Below are 21402 nucleotides of genomic sequence, written 5' to 3' on the forward strand. Positions count from 1 at the left end.
CATTTCCTTCAGTCTCCCCAAAACCTGATACCCAATTTCCCCATTTCCTTCTCCTCCAGCTTCTGGCAACCAATAATCTACTTTTGTCTCAATAGATTTGCCTATTCTGAACTGTATTTTTTTTTAATGTTTATTTATTTATTTAGCTGCATCGGGTCTTTGTTGTGGCATGTGGGATCTTCATTACAGCATGTGGGATTTTTCGTTGTGGCGCATGTTGTGGCATGCGGGCTCTTCGTTGTGGCATGGGCTTGTCTCTAGTTGTGGCGTGCGGGTTTTCTCTTCTCTAGTGTGGCGCAGGCTCCAGAGTGCGTGGCATGCAGGCTCTCTCATTGAGGAGCGCGAGCTCAGTAGTTGTGGCGTGCGGGCTTTGTTGCCCCACACTGTGTGGGATCTTAGTTCCCTGACCAGGGATCGAACCCACATCCCCTGCATTGGCAGGCGGATCCTTAACCATTGTGCCACCAGGGAAGGCTGTGTATTTTTATTTCTCTTGGTAAATAGAGAAATACTTGCGTATGTATATTTCTTTTGGTACATACGTAGGAGAATTGGGCCATATGGTAACCATATAACATTTTGAGGATCTGCTGAACTATTTTGCAAAGTGGCTGCACTGTTTTACAACTCCACGAGCAATGTTACAAGGGTTCTAATTTCTCCTCATTCTCACCAACACTTGTTATTATCTGTCTTTTTAGCCATCCTAGTGGGTATGAAGTGGTATTTCATTGTGGTTTTTGATTTACATTTCCCTAATAGGTAATGATGTTTGTTGGCCATTTATATATATCTTCAGAGAAATGCCTATTCAATCAATCCTATGTCCATTTTTAAATTGGTTCATTTGTCTTTCTCTTCTTTAGTTGTAATAGTTCTTTATATATTCTGGAGATGAGTCCCTTATCAGATATATGATATGCAAATATTTTCTACCATTTTATGATTGTCCTTTCATCTTCTTAGTATTCTTTGAAGCACAGAAGTTTTTAATTTTGAACTCCAAATTATATATCTTTTTTCCTTGTCACATATCTAAGAAACAATATCCTCATCCAAGGCCACAAAGATTTAGGCCTGTATTTTTTTTCAAGAGTTTATAATTTTAGTTCTTATATTTAGGTCTTTGATCCATTTTAATTAATTTTTGTGTATGATGTGAGGTAGAATCCAACTTCATTCTTTTCAATGTGGATATCCAGTCGTTCCAGCACCATTTATTAAAGGGACTTTTCTTTCCCATTGAATGGTCTTGCCACCTTTGTCAAAAATGATTGATCATAAATGTGAGGGTTTGGGCCTCCCTGGTGGCGCAATGGATGAGAGTCCGCCTGCCAATTCAGGGGACATGGGTTCTTGCCCCGGTCCGGGAGGATCCCACATGCCGCGAAGAGGCTGGGCCTGTGAGCCATGGCCGCTGAGCCTGCGCATCCATCCGAAGCCTGTGCTCCGCAACGGGAGAGGCCACAGCAATGAGAGGCCCGCGTACTGCAAAAAAAATAAAAATAAAAAATAAAATAAAATAAAAAAATAAATGTGAGGGTTTGTGTCTGGACTCAGTTCTATTCCATTGGTCTCTTGTGCCGGCAGCCCACTGTCTGGAATACTGTAGATTTGTTGTAAGTTTTGAAATAAGGAAATGTGAGTTCTATAAATTTGTTCTTTTTAAAGATTCTTTTCACTATTCAGTGTCTCTTGCATTTTCATATGAATTTTAGGACCAGCTTGTTAATTTTTGCAGAGAAGCCCAGTATAGATCAATTTGGAGAGTAATGCCGTTTTAGCAATATTAAGTCTTCTGATTCGTAAACATGGGATGTCTTTCTGTTTACTTAAGTAGTCTTTAATTTCCTTCCACAATGCTCTATAGTTATCATTTTTTAGGTCTTGCATGTCTCTAAATTTAATCCTAAGTATTTACTCTTTCAGTGTTATTGCAAATAGACTTGTTTTCTAAATTTCATTTTGAATTGTTCATTGCAAGTGTATAGAAATACAATTAATTGTTTAATATCGATCTTATGTCCTACAAACTTGCTGAACTCATTCTTTATTAGATCTAATAGTTATTTTGTGAATTCCAGAGGATTTTTGTATATAAAAGATCATGTCATCTGTAAAAAGAGATAATTTTACTTCTTCCTTTCCAACGTGGTTGCTTCTTATTTCTTTTGCTTGTCTAATTTTCCTGTTTTAATAGAAGAGGTGTGAGCAGACGTAGCCTTATTACCCTGTTCCTGATCTCTGAGGAACAGTTTTCAGTCTTTTTTTTTTCCATTAACTTTGATGCCTTTTGATGCTCTTTATCAGGTTGAGGAAGTTTCTTCTATTTAGAGTTGTTGAAGTATTTTTACTGTGAAAAGGTGTTGGGTAAATGTTTTTAAAACTATGATTGCTTTTTATAAGACAATTATTTTTAAGTTTCTAGAATATACAGCATTACCTAAAAAGTCTTTATTCAAATTTTATTTGACAGGTTTTTCCAATTTTAATGATTAAAAATAATATACTTTTTTTTTTACCCTTCTACTCCCCCCCCTTTTTTAATAGGAGTAACTTTATATATGGCTCATACTTGAGTAAAGAAGAAATTGCTTTCTCAGATCCTACTCCTGATGGAAAACTGTTTGCAACACAGTACTGTGGCACTGGTCAGTTTCTGGTATATAATTTTATTAATGGACAGAATAGCACCTAAAATAAATTCATGCCTGCAGTCCAGAAGACATCTACTGAAGAGAATGGATTGGTTGCTGACTTTAACCAGGAACTAGGGCCATTTTTATTACAATGAACTCAGGACTGGCAACAACTCTAAGGTTGTTCCATTTTCATAAAATTGGAAAAAATGCAGTAATTGCTTATTGTTGTTTTGTTTTTTAAAGAAGATATTTTATTATCTTTTACAGAAATTTATGATTGATGTATTTTATCTATAGTTATTTAGACATGTTTACATGCAGCAGATAATTGTTCATAGTGGACTGAAACTAATGCAAGGACTATGGTCTCAGTGATAAGTATATTTTGAAGTTCTTAATTATGGAAATATACCAGTGCAGCTTGGTACTGTATTTTTTTATATTGATCTGCTGATACCAGTTATAGTTTTAAAGATTGTATTTTCACAGAGTGGAAACCGATGTTTTTGCATTATTACTCAAGGAGGGTGTGATGTTACCTGTTTAGGAACTCAAAGCTAATTCTTAAAGGGTCTGGTATATAATTTAAAAGAATCCTCACAAAAAAGCAAAGCCGAACTTTTTCTTCCATTTCTCTCTTTCCGCTTCTTAATAGCAGCAAAAAGTGGAAGGTGGAAAAGAATTGAGGCTTTCCTTCTTGGAGAGCTGTAAGTGACTAGAATTAGAATGGTACCCTCTAGTTTATTCTTTCATTCTGGTTTCACTTTTTAAAATAAATGGCAACTGGCACACTTCGGCTATTAACAGGCCCAAAGAGATTTATGAAAACCTGTGGAATAGTTGCAAGCTAAATATGGAGGACTTGGTATCTGCTTCGTTACTCCTCAGAAATACTACACTGGGTATATGCCCTCATTATTGGACTTCATTTTGATACTTGTCTATCCTTCATAGTGCCCTCTACTTTTAAAGGGTTTATATGTTGAAAAACTGCTGTGGCCTTTTATGACCTGTATATAATGTAGAATAAAATAATAAAATACTTGATAGCTTTTTCTAAGTGATAAATGTGATAATGGTGTATTATTATTGTGCTTTTTCAGGAAGTTTGTTAGTTTTGATACCTTGAAAAAAGATTAAAACACTGGCTTCTTAAAAGGTAGTTTTCACCAGTTTGCCATAGGATAAGTATGTCAGTAACATCTCCAAAAGACAAGATCCTAACATCAGAATTTTCTGCTCTTTCAAAGAAATAAAGAGCCATGGCCCAAGAATGAAGCACCACTGTGATTTAACATAGATTAATTTTATGAGCTGAAATTAAAACCAGCTAAAAATTAGGGCTTTTAAACTATGATTAACAGACAGGTATATATTTTATCACCCTTAGATGTGTGCTTTTAAAATTAATAGAGTGGTGTAAGGCTCCGTAGTCTTTATAGGGTGGAGTGGTAAGGCAGTGTAAATATTCCCCTCTGATTCATCATGATGGTCCAACTCTCAACACTGCTTTTCTCTTTGGGCTTGAGACTCTTCTAGTTATCCCTGGTCTCAACGTTTGCCTGACAGGGACTGTAATTTTTTAAAAACAGGATGAAATTTTCAGGTGTAGTGTAGATGTCCTAGTAACTGTTAATCTCGCAGTTTCCATATAAGCAATAGTATGCTTCTTTGGGGAGCCAAACTTGGTGGTTTCAAGGGGACTTGGAAGTAGAGAGGCTATATTTATTGGTCGGTGTAAAGGTTACCATTACTAGGAAAACGGTTTTTCATGTTTGTACTAAAGACAGCCCCTCAAATAAGTTTTACAATCTAGCTATTTCTCTCAGAATTATTAATAATATTTAACACTTGAATGTTTGCCATGTGTCATACCTTGTGTTTAGTGATGCATTATTTTATTTAATTATCATGACAACCCCATGAGGTAGAGTTTACAAGTGAGGAATCTAGAACTTAGACGATAATTGAGGGCTTACAGTAGCAGTCTTTGTGAAAGATGCTGAAAACTGAACTAAACCTATGATGTGTGGGTGAAGATGAGGAGACAGATGAACTCTGAGGAGATAAAACTGAAGAATTGATAGAGTTGATAACTGACCAGAGAAGGATCATGACAGGAGAATCTAGAGTAATTTTCATTTGGGTAATTGACTGAGAAGGGCATACTGGAGAATTAGGTTGGCAAGATTAGATGGGGAAGGATGCGCTCAGTTTTGCTCACAATTTTAAGGTGGTTGCAGAATCTCCAAGTGGAAATATCTATTTTGTATATAACTGAACATGTAGATCTAGAGTCTGGAAAAAGTTTGAACTAAGCAAATTTATTTAGTTATTTGAAGGTTTAGAAGAGATCGCCACCCTGAGGTTTATGAACTGAGAGGGTAGGAGAGAGTATTGAGGAACACTTGAGAATGCACGTGCAAGGGAAGAACCATAAGAGAGTGGTAGAAACCAAGACTCAAAGAACGGTCGACACTGTCACACCACAGTTGAAGGCTGAAGAGTGATGATAGAAGAACGGTCTCTATGGACTGGTGGAGGCACTGGTGGACACAGTGAGTAAACACTAATGGCCACAGACATCGAAACAGGTTGATTCTGTAATTGCTGATTATATAAAGGCACCTGTAAATTTTTTCTCAGCTACCCTTGAATAGTTGTTGGTCCATTATAAAAATGTCTAGTGTATGGACATTATAGGAACCACCAGTGAGCTCTTAGGGGTTATGCCCTTGTCTGCATGGACATACAATGGTTTTATTTCATTTTGTAAGCATTGTAAAAATCAGTATTTTACCAGTTCGTAATATGCAAGAGTGCATTTGGTATATCTACTAAAAGCATGTATCGTAAGAACAGTAAGTACAATAGACATGCAGTGGTATTTTAAACTTTTTTTTAAAATTAATTATTTTATTTTTGGCTGCGTTGGGCCTTCGTTTCTGTGGCAAGAAACGTTGTGGCAAGCGGGGGCCACTCATCATTGCGGTGCGCGGGCCTCTCACTATCGCGGCCTCTCTTTTTGTGGAGCACAGGCTCCAGACGCGCAGGCTCAGTAGTTGTGGCTCACGGGCCCAGTTGCTCCGCGGCATGTGGGATCTTCCCAGACCAGGGCTCGAACCCATCCCCTGCATTAGCAGGCAGATTCTCAACCACTGCGCCACCAAGGAAGCCCCACATGCAGTGATATTTTAATTGTTGCTTACTTTGCATGGCTGCCCAGCTAGGGCGTCTGGGTAGGAACATGGCCACATTCCTGCCTAGCTGTAGTTCATCGGCAGTTAAGATGGCTGAATTGATTTCTGGGGTAGCAACTGCAGGCATACATACACCTTCTACCTGTTCTCATGGCTCTTGGGCCTTCTGGCAGATAAAGGGAAGATTCGGTCTTATAACATCAAAGAAGTGGTTAGAAAACTTTTTTTTATTTCTTATTATTCCACCTGCCGTCAATAATCACTGAAGCACAGTTGACCCTTGAACAACATGGGGGTTACCCCACACAGTTGAAAATCAGGTATAACTTTACAGTCGGCTCTTCATATCAGCGGTTTGCATCTGTAGACTTAGCCAACCATGGATTGTGTAGTATCATAGTACGTATTTTTTTGGAAAAAATTTGTGTATAAGTAGACCCATGCAGTTCAAGCCTGTGTTGTTGAAGGGTCAACCGTAGATGCTTTCCTTAGCTTACTACTTGAAAGATGGCTGTTTCCTTGGCCTCAGAAGTTCTTCCTGAAGTCATCTTTAGTGACGATGTTTTTGTTTCTTTTTTGGGTTTTTGTTTTTTTCAGGGAAGCCAGTATTTGATTGTTTTATCAGTATTCTCTTAGACTCAGAGGAAGCTTATGGGCCAGTTGCCATGACTGAAGACAAGCCTGAGGAATGTTTGTTCCCTGATGTTGTTCAGCTCTACGTAGTTGAATACAAAGGTACGGCAGTCAGAGTTTCACAGCTGTTAGTCTTTCTAAGGCAGCTGCTTTGGAGCCTTTATCCTGAATCTGTCATCATACTTAAAATAGTTATTGCCCCTCCTGAGGTAACAGCCAGGGGCCTCTGGCCCTGAAGAATGCTTTTATGGTTCTATATCAGTCTGTTATTTTAGCACTCTTGCTAATAATAGAACTGAAAGGCATTTCTTTTCCCCTGGAATAACAAGTTAACTCTCAAAAGTTGGTGAAATAGCACCTTAGGGATATACTGCACAGTTCTACCAACCCAAAGTCTGCTTCTCAGGACACGAAAGTGAGGATAGTTGCCATCTGTAAAACAAAAGATTGGGGATGTACCATGAATATTTCTAACATCTCTTTAATAATTTCTAGATCTGTTATTCATAATTGTACTCTGCAGATGGGCATGGTATGTAGATACCTTATACGTGTGTATCTTCTTTGGATAAGCTACAGATTTTCAGTGAACAAATATTTACTTTTTTGGACTGTTATGCCAGAAGAATATCTTAGGTTGGATGACTCTATGACATGTGGACTTCTAGCCTTTCTTGGACATTGCCGTAGTCAGCTTATTCCATTTTTGAACATACCAGAACATGTAAAGAAAACAAACTTTCTCTTTGGGGGGGTGGGAGAGAATTTTAATACATTCACCAAATTAAAGGACAAGAACATACTGTAGACACAACTTAAGACAATTTAGAATCACAAACAAAATGTGAGGTAGACTGACTAGTGAAATTCACCAAATTTTGGTTAAGAAAATTTTACAGTAATAAAGTAACACAGGTGCCTCCTTTTCTAAAAATCACAAAAAGCGTTTGCATAAATTACAGCCAAAAAAATTGAATACAACAATTCTCATTGTAATTTTAGTTTACATTCAGTATTAACCTGTGTGAACTGTCAATATGTGGCAAGGTTCAACAGGTCTATAGGTCAGTTATTATGCAGGCCTAGTGAACACATTCACACAATATTCTTAAGGGATGGCAAGGCTCGAAGTGGAACACACCAAGGTACGTATTAACCAGTCATGGTGTCCTGTGCTTGTGCAATTTTATCCTTGCAGGAGAACGACCTAACATTCTCTAAAGAATTATACTGATAAGGTGATTTTAAAAGGTCCAAACCTTAGTAAGATAGGCATTGAAAAGAATAAGCAGGTCAATTTGAATTCTCCATCACTGGGGTGATGGGCTTTTGGCTTTATTCTGGCATTTCTCGTCCCCAGAGTTAAACAGTATTTAAGAGATCATAAGCATTTGATTTTTCAGAGTGCAGCCCTAACTAATACGGGGTCCCCTCAGGTCAAGTAACTACTTTAAAAAATTTTCCTTTCCTTAGACTATGAAGCCATAAAGCCTGAAGAAACCCTGAGAGGCCATCTGCTCCAGGTACAACTGTTTTAGGATTATTTCAAGTATTTTATTTGCCCTATAAATATTTTTGGAATATTGCACAAATAGTTGGTTTCTTGATATCGTCTGCGTTAGGCCCTTTCAACAAAACAGGAACAACTGAAATACACTGATATCTAAATCAGCCTGCCTCAGAACGTACCTCTTTGCCAAAAATTCTGCTGTACTAAAATTGAGTATTTTTAAAGCATCTATAAGGCAGGTCCTCTTTCAAGGTCAGTTAAAAATGGAGTTTAAAGGAATTGTTCATTTCAAGAGACATTTAAAGCATCATAAGTAGCTATATTAAAACCAAGAGATCTGAAACCATTTTCAGATTAGTACATGCCATCTTTTCACTAGCTGTAAACTTGTTATCACAAACTAATAAAGCTGGTCAGTTAACACTATTTGTTCTAAGTAAATGCAGGCTTCAGGCCATAAATATGACATCGATTCAAGTTAAAAATGGCCATTTAAAGTGGGAATAAAGTGGTACATACGGGCTAATGAGAAAAATGTCAAGAGACTGTTTAATGATGAGAAGTGGAGTAATTTAAGAGTAAGCTTCCAAAAGACCTAGTTTGTTCTAGAACATTTTCTAAAAATCTGTTTTTGATTAAAATATGTGGTAAAAAATCTGTAGAAACTTATTCCTCCTACTGTTGATACTGAACAGAGACCCCCTGTTGATTTTAATGAGTTAAAGAGACTTACTGGCATCTTCTTTAACACACGCACACCCCACTGGTAGGATTAAGTAAAACAGCCTCTCTTTGTACGGCTCTGTTTCCCATTTCAGCAATTTCTGTGGTGTTGTCAGTATAAGGCAGCTAATATTCATTCAGTGTATCTTTTAAAGGAAACTTTGCTTTAGTCTTTGAGAGGAAAGAAACTAGTTCCACTTCACACAGAAGCTAAGCCTGCCTGACATTTAGCTTTGCTGGTGCCAACTGCTAAATTCCAACCAAACAGGGTGGGTGTGGGGTGACTGCTGAAAGCTTCTGAATTGGCTCAACTACTGAATCAGGCTCTCCTTGTGTAAGATTAATCACTGTTCATATTCTCACAGGCGTGCTTAAGAGACTGAAAACAAAGAATGGATAAAGCAAAAGAACTTAAGCCAGGAGAAGCTGCGTGAATACACACAATGCCTGCTCTGCATTTACTCATTTGTTTGTTCAGTTTAAATAGTAAACTTTTAACTCCTGTGGAAATTTTGCCAAAAGTTTCAATACATACAAGATTATAAATCTTAGACTAACACTGCACAGAGAAAGACAAAGCTACTTCTTTTTTTTTAAATACAAATATCTTCTACATTCTATCATTTCAGACCCCTGAGTAATACTGTACCAAAGTACAGATCTGAAGAGAAACTGAGGGTTCAGGCCTCAAACGTTAATCTTCAATTAATTCCACACCAACGGTGTGAGTCTCACGTAACACATTCAGGCTAGCTAATGCTGAGAGTCAGTTTCCCCCCCGACACAGCATAGTAAAAAAAACAATGCAGACTCCCTGTGGCCTCTCCAAAGCATAATCCTCCTCAGCCTCCCCTGGGCAGACCACGTCTTAAGTAATTGCATAACTACCTAGGGTGGAGTTAACCTGAATTTAAGTCCTGAAATTGGAACTGAAGGAGAGTGATGCCCCCCAAGGATCTAGGTCAGATTTGGGGGGTTCTTTGGAGAAGAGACAAATATGTTGCACTTGGCTCCACAGTGATTGTACTTTAAAGGAAAAAAAACATCCTTAATCGTTACTACCCCACCCCACCTAGGCATCCCTTTGCTGGTTTTGGTCTCTTCCAAAGCTCATACGTGACGTCCGGTAAGAAAGTAGAGGGGCTTGTCATCGGCGCTGTTAGCAGTTTGAAACTCGTCCCGGAGGCGGAACTGCCACTCGTCCTCTAGCTCTAAGCGCACAATCGTTTGGCGTAAGGAACTTCGGTCTTGGCAGATGACACACAGAGTAGCACCTTCAGGAAGAGAGCAGAAGTGTGTCTTAGGCTCAGGGATTGAAATGATGAAGAATCTTACGACCTCCCTCTGATTATATCCCCTAAACTAACACATGTGGGAACCAACATACAAAGTAACCTATCAGATTTGTTCATTGTACTATTTATTTTGAATAAAGTAGTTATTACAAATTCAAAAGTTTAAAAGAGTGTAAAGTAAAAGCCCTCCTAACCACACCCCCCCTTCCTCTGTAGTAACCAGTGTTAAAACCCACGTCCTAACGTTTCATGTATCCCTGTAGAGCAGGTGTTCTCAACCTCGGCACTGTGGGCCAGACAATTCTACTGTGGGAGCCGTCTGGCTCTTGTAGGATGTTTAGCAGTGTCCTTGGCTTCTACCCACTCTGTGCTAGCAGCACCCCGCCCTGTGACAACGTAAAATGTCTCCAGATATTGCCAAGCGTCCCCTGGGACGCTCCCTCCCACCCCCAATGCACACGCACAGCTCCATATGTATTTTACACACATAGAAGTAAATACAGTTTCTCCTGTTCTCATAAAAATGGTAGCATGCTGTACACAGCATGATGAACCTTACTTTTATCCACCGACCTCAGAGGTCGTCTTGTCAGGATTATTTGTGATGCTTCATCTGCAGTTTGTTCTTAGGCAGATCTAACTCTTTGTATGGCGCACACTCATTGAAACGACTTTAGTTTCTATACCGGAATCATACCTCATTAACCTGATTTTCTCTTTTTTTTTTTTTGTGGTACGCGGGCCTCTCACTGCTGTGGCCTCTCCCGTTGCGGAGCACAGGCTCAGCGGCCATGGCTCACGAGCCCAGCCGCTCCGCGGCATGTGGGATCTTCCCGGACCGGGGCACGAACCCGTGTCCCCTGCATCGGCAGGCGGACTCTCAACCACTGCGCCACCAGGGAAGCCCAACCTGATTTTTATTAAAATTAGATTATATGAGAAGCATCACTTCTTGTATTGCATCATTCCTTTCTAAAATTACTAGTGGCAAACATTTAATATGGTCACAAACCTGGCTCTATTTATCTGCATTTAGTCTTAACACTCCCCCATTTAAAAAATCAGTGGCCTGGTTTAAAAGTAAGATACTTAATTTACTGGCAAAATGATTGTTAAAGTGCTCTTTTATATCTTTCCCACTGTATTTTGTCCAGTGGGAACTAATAGCATTCACAAGCAAGATGCTAAATTTGATTTACCTTTTAGAAACTTAAATTTCTTAAGAAGATCAGCACCTACAAAAGAGTCACAGAGGTACAAGAGGAGTCCACTGAAACACACCCCTTCACAGTTGACATTGCTGGAGTGGGGTCTGGAGCTGACGTAGCATATGGCCACCTGGAATCATCAAGCAGAAATAGCACAAGCATTTCAAAAGCAAGCAAAACCTCTGCATCTTCAGCTGAATGAAGTAGCACCTTCCTTTTTAGCTGTCCATCTCAGGGTCAGGTAAAGGAGACACCTTCCGCGCCCACCCCCGACCCGGCACGCGGGATCCTAGCTCCCCGACCAGGGATTGAACCCGTGTCCCCTGCAGTGGAAGTGCAGAGTGCTAACCACTAGACTGGAGGGAATTCCCACTTTTTTTTATTGAAACTTCAATGGGCTGGTTAGTTAAGCTTTGTACTCCCTTTATTTTGTCAAGTTTTAACGTATTTAAAGCTTCTTTATTTCTCATAATAAAGGACAGTTATGAGAGAAATTAATAGAAGCAAATCAAGCCCCTCTATCTAATAAGAGTATCGGCCCCTTCCCCTTTACCTCTGGTCCAATGTTAAGGTAGCAGTCGATGGCCAACACGGGACTCCTGAAGTTATGGATAGCTTTGGGGAAGAGTTTGTATGAGGCGTGCTGAAGGAACTTCTCCAGGAGAAACTGTGCAGGGGCTGCCAGTAGTGTGTGTTCGCTGTCGGGAGCACAGACATACTGAAGGGGCAAGATGGGTGCTAAGCTCTCTGACACCTGAAATCAGAGCCAAGATCATGGGAAATGGGTCCGTCACCATGTGAGACTGGCAAGGAAAGCACTGCATTGCATCCAAACAATCCACAAGCAGTAGTAGCACAGAGACAGATACCAGGCTCAAATATAAGTCTGTCATTCTTGGGTTGTGAAATTTTTTTCTCTTGGAAGTAGTGCAGTTGGATTTAACATAATTTATACACAGTAAGGGCAGGAGCAAATGCAAAAGTAGGCTTCTTTGAAAGTTAGTGCATTTAGCATGTACACTGTAAGAACCAACAGGAAGCCTTTTATAGCGCTGCTGGATGCGGATGGGATAAAATCCACACACACACACAAAAAAAGCAAAGAGATTTCTAAGCTCCACTGGGGAGTCCACATGCTAAAAATGATTAGATACCAGTAAATCTCTTCAACAGAAAAGGGCAGGCCCATGGAAGTAACCCTTAACAGGTTTTGATCTGCCTTACTTTAAAAAAAAGACAACTGGCAAAGGACCATGCGAGCAGCTTGATGATGTACACTTCTTTCATGTGTTACATAAAGAATGTAAAAATGTTAACGTTGCCAGTTTAAGAATATAGAAGACGTTTGAAACTAAAGCTGTGATGGAGTTAAGCCTTAAATCTAAAGAAAGGTAGTTTTGTTGAATTTTCAAAACTTATGTTTGGCTCTAGATGAGTCTTCAGTAAGGGAAACAAGAGTGCAGATTTGACATTAAGAACAGACTCCCTTGTGTTACTTTCCAGTCAAGTGGCAAGTGCTTAATGCCAGTACCTGATAACAAAGATATTAATGAAAGATCATCTTATTTTCAAAAGTAGACTCAAGCTTGCAAACTTACCATGATCTTTGGTTTAATGATAAAGTCCCTTTGCCCTCCAACCTGAACATGTTTCTTCATGAGACTGAAGTTATTAAAGCGGCAGATTAGCAGGCCACTACTGTTCGTTCTCAGGTTAAAGTCAACATCTTCACAGAAATACCTAAATTATAATCACAACGATAGGTTTCCTTGACTACCTGTCACATCTCAACTATGACAGTTACACACAGAGAAATGTGTGGCAGATATTGGGAGACAGCCTCAAACAAAATCAACCTTTCCCCCTCAAGGAGCTGGCTCTCTTTGACACTGGCCTGTGAACCTTTTGATTTGGGCATTAACAGCCACTAAGGAAGGAGGAAGTGAGGTGACTGTTCCCAGACATTCCACAGCGCCTTGCATTCCTGAACTGAAATACGAGCGCACATTCTGTATACTCTTGTGGGACCGGACTGCAGAGCTGCTCCCGGTTTTAAAATCCTGGCTGCAAACAGGATAAAGCATCTGCCAAATTTAAAACACAGAAGTGAAATAGCTACAGAATGTTCTAATAGCTACAGGGTTGGGGGTTGACATAAGAGGGACTCTATGGTCTCTGACATTCTTCCTTGGCCATTTCAGATTTTCCAAGATGTGGGCATAATTTGTTCAGGAGGCCAGGCCAGGGCTAGCTGGCTTTTCCCTACAGGATCCAGATCTCAGGGTCTTGCTAACATCTGGGGAAGAGATTACCTTCTGAGTTCTGAGGGTAAATGAAAGGTTAATCTTGAATAGGTTTACGGGTCCACACACCGATTTCTGTTGATAAAAAGTTTTGTCCCTGTTTCAGTTTTTACTGAATAATAAGATGGCCAAAATATGTTTTCTAAGCATTTCATGTTGCAGCACCTATCATTAAGGGTCCGGGTCAGTTTGAAGGGTGATGAAGGGGCACTTTGGGGCTTATGATCCCCCTTTCTCTGTCCATAGAAAATGAGTCTCAGTTTCTCAAAGACACAGAGACAGGAATAAAAACATTGCTGAGGCTAGACCTGGGCAGAAGCAATCAGTAAATACCAGGATCACATAGGTCCAGAAGGCCCGACTTACCTGTTGAAGTCATACTGCACATTCTGAGTCAAGTCTGTGTTGAGGAGCATGAAGTCGTGCACGTGGCATCTAGAGAATGGGGCCTTCAGGCTCTGAGGAGTCAGCTTGCTGCTCCATTTCTGTATGCCCAGGATTGCGTAGTGGATGATTTTCGGTGTTGCTTCAATATGCTGCAAGACACTCTTCAAGGACACATTCTTACTGGAAACTCCTGTTTCCATGGGCTGGCTATGAAATGTAGAGTTCGTTTACATAAGATACCACTATTACTGAAGAGAGGGTCACTTATGAAGAGCTAACCGCACTGTACAGTATTAATACCTGAAGGATACAATTAGTCTGGAATGGAGAAGGATGTCAAGCCCGGTTTTCATGCTGCCTGTCACTGCTAACCTAGGGAAGCTGCCTTCTGGGGGCCGGGCTGATCACTTAAAGGCAGAGAGTGAAATCCAGCCCATTTCAAAGTGAGTAATGAACAGGGAGTCACCAAAGAGAGGTAGTCAGAGATTAGAAGCACACAAGTATACTTCCCAGTTCTGGTAATTACGGAATAATAAAGGAATATTTGAAAACTTCACGGGCTTCAAATCCACAGGGGAAACAAGGGCACAAAACCGTAATGCCTGAGCTGGAAGGGTCTAGAGACCATCTGGCACAGTGTTTCACTGGGGCTGTGAATATTCGGGGCCATTTACTGCATAGGACTTCTCCAGGCTTAGCATTTCATGGTCCCCATGGATTCCTGTCACCTCTGCCCCAGGAGGAGAACCACTGATTTGGCCCAGCCATAATTTTTTATGTGATAGAATTGAGACAGAAGTGAAGTAACTTTCCCTTTTCATCCAGACAGTTAGGAAGCAGAGCTGGGGCTAAAAAGCAGGTCTCCTGATTCAGAAGCCAGTGGTCTTTCTAAATAAACCATAGTGTCTTTCAACAGACTTTTATAGCAAACCTAAGCTGTGATGCACAAATGGTCCAGGAATTTAATGGCAGGCTAAGTGTCTAAATTAAAAAATTCCTAAGCCACCACAAAATGTGCTAGTGAGAGTAGTCTCACAGATGATTGTTTTGCTCTGGAAAGCTGTACCTCTCTCATTTACTTCCCTGTGCAATGACAGCCAAGGAGAGTGTCTTCTCAACGACACTGTGTCACACTCCTAGGACTGCGTAGGAAGCACCACTACCTGCTCTGCTCCTGAACACTGTGAATGTTCCACAGGACACACGAGTCATCCATTACAACGATGAAAGGCCAGACACACTGGCGTTTAACTCCCAGCTCTTCCAGGCGGTTCCTCTCCAGCTCCAGGTTGTGATACGACAGCTCCTTAATAAGAAACCTGGCAGCACCTGAAAGGCAACACAACCAAGGCTTGTACATCCTTCGCTCAGGCTTGGCTGAGGCCCTGCACACGGCTCACATGCTCTCTGTGAGCATGCGTGTTCACGTGGTGACCATGCATATGGAGGGGGGTCAACCAAATGTTCAGAGCAGTGGCCCTCAACCATCAGTGTAGATAAGAATCACCCGGGAAGTCTGTTTAAAATGCAGATTCCTAGAACCCACCACCAGAGGTTCACTCTAGTAAGTCTGATGAGGGGCCGGAAACCAGAGATGTCTTTGCATGTGATTCATGAACTACACTTCAAGGAGTACTACAAGAATCCAGCTTCCCTGATAGGACAAATGATACCACATAGAGGAGATCCTTACTACTGGTTTCTTAGAGCCATGATTAGATTCTCAGCAGCAGCCACTTGCATGTCCTGCACTAGGGAGCCACCAGGGCTGCAATAGTGGGTATGCCACTTACACTAATGTGTCCCCTGCTTTAGGTACCTTTAGGAAACTGGCAGCAGTGTCTTTGAAGAAGACTCTGGAAACTGGTATCCTTTCCCTAGGTCTGCTTTTTTGTAAGAGGCATGTGGTACAGTAAGTAAGAGACAAGAATGGAGCCAAGCTGCTTCAGTTTGAATTCTGATTCCACTGCTTTCTAGCTGTGTGACAGTGAACAAGTTAACTCCCCTGTGCCTAGGCTTCCCCACCTGTAAGAAGGCGATGATAATGTCTACTTCATAGGATTGCTGTTTGGTGCTCAGGACAGTGCCTAGCACTTGGTAAGTACTCAGTGAGTGTTAGCGATTATTAAGATGATGATCATCAGGAATTAGCCAGGTTTTATGAGTGGGCCACCCTAAAATGAAACACAATGTAGATGATAATGAAATAAAGAGGCTAAAAAACCCATTAAGTCTATGAAGGAGCCAGGAAAACAGTTTGAATAGATCAAGGGTAATACTAGGATTTAGGAAAATCTACCTTTCAATAGCACTGTGTGTAACAGTTTGCATTCTCAACGTAAGGACCATATATGAAAAGCCCACAGCTAACATACTCAACACTCAAAGACTGAAAACTTTTCCTTTAAGATCAAGAATAGGACAAGGATGCCCACCTTTATCACTTCTATTTAACATAGTACTGGAAATCCTAGCCAGAGCAATTACACAAGAAAATGAAAGTCACCCAAGTTGGAAAGTAAAATTATCTCTTTGCAGACATGATCCTATATGTAGAAAACCCTAAAGATAACATGCATACTTAGAATAAATGAATTCAGCAAAGTTGCAAACACAAAAACAATACACACAAATCAGTTGTGTTTCTATATACTAACAACAAACAATCTAAAAGGGAAATTAAGAAAAGTTCCATTTTCAATAGCATCAAAAGAAAATACAGGGCTTCCCTGGTGGCGCAGTGGTTGAGAGTCCACCTGCCGATGCAGGGGACACGGGTTTGTGCCCCGGTCCGGGAAGATCCCACATGCCGCGGAGCGGCTGGGCCCGTGAGCCATGGCTGCTGAGCCTGCGCGTCCGGGGCCTATGCTCCACAACAGGAGAGGCCACAACAGTGAGAGGCCCGTGTACCGCAAGAAAAAAAAAAGAAGTAAAATACTTGGGAATAAATGTTAAGCCAAGGAGGCAAAAGACTTGTACACTAAAAAATACAAAACACTGCTGAAATAAAGACAAATAAATGGGAAGACATCCCATGTTCATGGATTGCAGAATGTAATATTAAGACGTCAGTATCACACAAAGCAATCCACATATTTAATACAATCCCTGTCAAAATATCAGGGTTTTTTTTTTTTTTCCAGAAATAGAAAAATCCAACTTAATTCACATGGAATCTCAAGGGGCTCTGAATGGCCAAAACAATCTTGAGAAAAGAACAAAGTTGGAGGTCTCACACTTGACTGATTGCAAAACTACAGTAATCAAAACAGTGTAGTAGTAGCACATAGACCAATGGAATAAGAATATAGAGCCCAGAAACATACACTTGTATATATGGTCAAATGATTTTTGACAAGAATGCCAAGACCATTCAATGGATAAAGGATACTTTCTTCAACAAATAGTGTTGGGAAAACTGGATATCCACATGCAAAAGAATGAAGTTGGACCCTTATATAAAAAAATCAAAATGGATCAAAGAGCTAAAACTATAAAACTCTTAGAAGAAAACATGGGGGAAAGCTTGATGTTGGTTTTGGCAGTGATTTCTTGGATATGACACCAAAAGCATAAGCAACGAGAAAAAAGCTGGACTACATAAAAATTTTAAACTTCTGCACAAAGGATGCAATCAACAGTGAAAAGGCAACCTATGGAATGGGAGAAAATATTTACAAACCTTATCTGATAACGGGTTAATATCTAGAATATATACAGAACTCCTACAAGTCAACAACAATAAAAACTTTACTAAAAAATAGCTTCTCCAAAGAAGACATACAAATAGCCAACAAGCAAATGAAAAGATGATCAATGTCACTAATCACGAGGAAAATGCAAATCAAATCACAATAAGATACCATCTCACCCATTAGGATGCCTATGAACAACATCAAAAATTCCCAGAAAAAGCAGGTGTTGGCAGAGATGTGTTAAAACTGGAACCATTTTGCATTGTTGGTAGGAATGTAAAATGGTACAGACATTATGAAAAACAACATGCCAATTCCAAAAAAACGGCATTACCACGTGATTAAGCAATACTACTTTTGGGTTTATACCCAAAAGAATTGAAAGAGGGTTTTGAAGAGGTTTGTGTTCATGTTCATAGTAGCATTATTCACAACAATCAAAAGGTGAGGAGCAGACTAAGGGTCCCTCAGCGGGTGAATGGATAACAAAAATGGGGAGTTAGCCTTTAATGGTACTGAGTTTCAGCTTTGCAAGGTGAAGAGAGTTCTGGAGATTGGTTGCATAACAATGTGAATATACTGGACACTACTGAACCATACACCTAAAAATGGCTAAGAGAAATTTTGTGCATTTTTTACCACAGTAAAAAAAAATATGTGTTTATTTTATTTGCATGTATGTTGGTTTCTCTGCCCAGATTATTACAAAAATGGCAAAACTGGCACTAAACAAATTCAGTCAGATCTGGGACGAGAGAACTTTTTCTCCTAAAGGTCAGTTAGGCACAGAAAGGTACAGTTTGAGGGTTATATGCATATAGAAAAAGATTTTAGATAGTTTGGAGATATATTGTTTGGGGGAGGATAAAGGACCAGAAATATATGAAAGTCCTAAGTCATCTGATATTGTGATAAACATGGGAAATTGCATTCAAAACAAACCAGTTTGGGAAAATATTTTAATCCCATATTAAGGCTAAAGTTTAAGGACATGAAAAGGAATGGAATGGAGAACAAGAAAGGAAGAGACCTAAGAAGAAAGGGAGAGAGAGACCTGGAGAGAAGGCCTGTGTGGATCGAGGGCACTACTCGGGTCTCTTCTGTGTTCACTCCAGCTCTGGGCTGGATGTTCTTCCTCTAAAGCTCTTGATCCTCAGCCCTCTGAGACTCTGCACTGAGATACCCACAGAAGCCAATGGGAAGTGAGTTAGATGCAGGGAGTGACCAGACACTAGAGCTCTAGAACACTGGGTCCATGTGGAGGTTTCCTGCCTTCAGGAGGGAAATGAAGGAGCTCTAGACCGCTCTCTCCAGTTCCTCCCCAGCTCTGTCAATACACTCAACAACCAGATGCCGCCTCTGAGAAATCAGCCCATTGCTCTTAGACTCCTTGGGGAAAAGCAGGAAAGACTCCTTCCAGGCACTTTTAAGATAACTGCCGTAGGCAGTGATGATGCTTCCATTCCCCAGCTGCACAGAGCCCCCAAGAACTTGCTGTGTGCCTTTAAGATTAGTGATGCCCCTCAGAGATCCCTCCAGACCGGACTGTGAACTACTAACTCCCCGCCTCAGACTCTCCTCCTATGATGTTCCTGCTGCCAGCCTGCAGCAAGGAACATCTGCGGCCTATACTGGGAAGAGTCCCAATCCTTCCCAGGGTGCTCAACGTACCAGTGACTTCTTTGGTTACTAGTCCTCAAAAGTTAAAAATTCTGCAAAACTGCAGATCAAGAGAAATGAAAACTCATTTAAAGAGGAATGAAAAGTCCTTTGGTCTGCAGGGCAAGATACTATCCAGGGGCAGGGGAACCTCTGAAAGTTCATGCCTGGGGAATGGAGCTTAGTTTATCTTTCCAGCCCTTCCCCCCATCTGGGGGCCCCCTTACCCACGCCTGCATTATTGAACATGCCAGGAAGCACCAGCATGATGTGGTTGGGCCAGTACTTGCGGTACAGCGGCATCTCATACTCCTTAACCACCAGTAGGTGCAGGTGGCTGATGCCCTCCATGGCGTGAAAGAGGTTTAGGAGTCCGTGCTCGTGGCGACCACTGGAAGGAGTGAAAATAGGGCTCTTGACCGCATTCGAATCCTGCTGAAAGAGAAAAAGGGAAAGAAAGGACCAGAGACCAGAAAGAGAAATTAGAACCCTTAGATCTCAGAAGCTTAGGGAACCTAATCTAATACCTGAGGCCTGCCGGTCCTTGTGTCCAGACGCTGTCACCCACCTTGTCTGAAACCAGAGGCAGCCGCATGCTCTCCAGGTGTTTGCCCTGCTTGCTGAAGACGAAATGACTCTCTTTGGATTTGGGAATGATGAAATAGAGCTGCACCTCTTCTCCCAGCATAGAGGAAGAGAACGTGAAGGCGTGAAGGGTGGAGTCGGACATCTGCGTTTGCAGAGAAGAAAGGGAGGGAATGTAAGCTCACGGTTTGCAAACCTCCAGGCCACTCGTTAAGGCTGTTACTGAGAGGCAAACTAACCTGAACTTCTGCCTGCCACCAGACCTGCTGTGCGTGCAGTGTCCAGAGGGCTGGAAAGGCAGACGCCTCATCTTTTAGGGCCTGCCGCTGACTAGAGAGCCAAGCATCTCACCCCTACACAGCCTCTCCGTGTGTGGAGAAATAGGTGTTGCTGGAAACTATCCGCATTTCTCTCCTTCTTAGAAACCACTGCTGCTCAGTCCTATGGAGGTCCAGTATACCGAGGGGATATCCTGCCACGTAAACATTCCCAAAGGTGCCCAGTGATGGGGGAAAACGCTTCTGTGTGGGTCAGGTCAAAGGAATATCATTTTTCTAAGTAAACTATAAAGACTGACATTATTTAAATGCCTCTATGGCCCCATCTTTCCTGGCTACAGTGGAAGCTGAAGATATCTGAACAGTCATTTAGCCTAGAACTCTGGCTTCCAGGAGAGACCTCTGACTCATCCAAGCCAAATATAAACCTATTTTTTAAATTGCTGATAAGTTCACACACTCTCAGTAACCCATCCCGGTGAATGACTAAATAAAGGTCTTTACAATGCAGATAATACTTGGCTTAATGAAAAGATATCATCACTTATTCAGCAAGAATTCACCAAGAGTTTTAACCTAAATATTACATTCACAGAGAAATAATATTGTAATTCTTCCCTTAAATTCTCCTTCATTCCGCTTCACAAGTATTGGAATTGACTACTTAGTGAGTACTGTAATCACACAAATTATTTAAATAGAGGGTTTTTAATAAATGTTCTAAAAAGCGATGATTTATAGATCAGGGGACTTGAATCCTCTATATTCTATAAAGCATTATTTGAGCTGATTTCAAACTATCCCACCAAAAGTTTTCAATAACACAAGAAAACAAATGGGGTGTGAAAGGTAACTTGTACCAGAAGAGCAGAATGATCAGTATATCCCTCCTAGTACCCTGTGGGGAAAGAGTGAAGACCTGGTCCTCAAGAGCAGAAGCAAGTCTGGAGGGCATCCACTCAGCACATCCTATAGGGAGGAAGAGTTCTAGGTGTTCAGAGCCAAATAATATAGAAGTCAAGAAGGTAAAGTAGGGGAAAGCTTATCCCCCAGACAGGCGCTGGATATGACCATCATTGGTTGCCTTTCCCATCTTTTGTGCTTAAAGACGCTCTGGCCAATAAGAAGCCAAGGGCTTCCCTAGTGGCGCAGTGGTTGAGAGTCCGCCTGCCAATGCGGGGGACATGGGTTCGTGCCCCGGTCCGGGAAGATCCCACATGCCGCGGAGCGGCTGGGCCCGTGAGCCATGGCTGCTGAGCCTGTGTGTCCGGAGCCTGTGCTCCG

The 21402-nt window shown here is 41.1% G+C and overlaps 2 protein-coding genes across 4 annotated transcripts in view; one reads left to right on the forward strand and one right to left on the reverse strand.

Annotated features, from left to right (window-relative positions):
• The window catches only part of ESCO1 (establishment of sister chromatid cohesion N-acetyltransferase 1), a 39685-nt gene extending 36987 nt beyond the window's left edge, over window positions 1-2698 (forward strand). The window contains exon 9 of the mRNA XM_065890222.1: window positions 2551-2698. Within this exon, the coding sequence (XP_065746294.1) occupies window positions 2551-2698 (148 nt within the window). The remainder of the gene's footprint in view (window positions 1-2550) is intronic.
• A 7120-nt stretch (window positions 2699-9818) lies between these two features.
• The window catches only part of GREB1L (GREB1 like retinoic acid receptor coactivator), a 118905-nt gene continuing 107321 nt past the window's right edge, over window positions 9819-21402 (reverse strand). For all 3 annotated transcript variants that reach the window (XM_065889720.1, XM_065889719.1, XM_065889718.1), the window contains 8 exons: window positions 19824-19985; window positions 19483-19687; window positions 15065-15230; window positions 13881-14108; window positions 12810-12951; window positions 11765-11965; window positions 11203-11341; window positions 9819-9982 (listed from right to left, as the gene is read on the reverse strand). In XM_065889720.1, coding sequence (XP_065745792.1) covers window positions 9819-9982; window positions 11203-11341; window positions 11765-11965; window positions 12810-12951; window positions 13881-14108; window positions 15065-15230; window positions 19483-19687; window positions 19824-19985 — 1407 coding nt within the window. The remainder of the gene's footprint in view (window positions 9983-11202; window positions 11342-11764; window positions 11966-12809; window positions 12952-13880; window positions 14109-15064; window positions 15231-19482; window positions 19688-19823; window positions 19986-21402) is intronic.

This window comes from Phocoena phocoena, chromosome 13 (assembly GCF_963924675.1).
Source record: "Phocoena phocoena chromosome 13, mPhoPho1.1, whole genome shotgun sequence".
In the NCBI taxonomy this organism is placed as follows: Eukaryota; Metazoa; Chordata; class Mammalia; order Artiodactyla; family Phocoenidae; genus Phocoena; species Phocoena phocoena.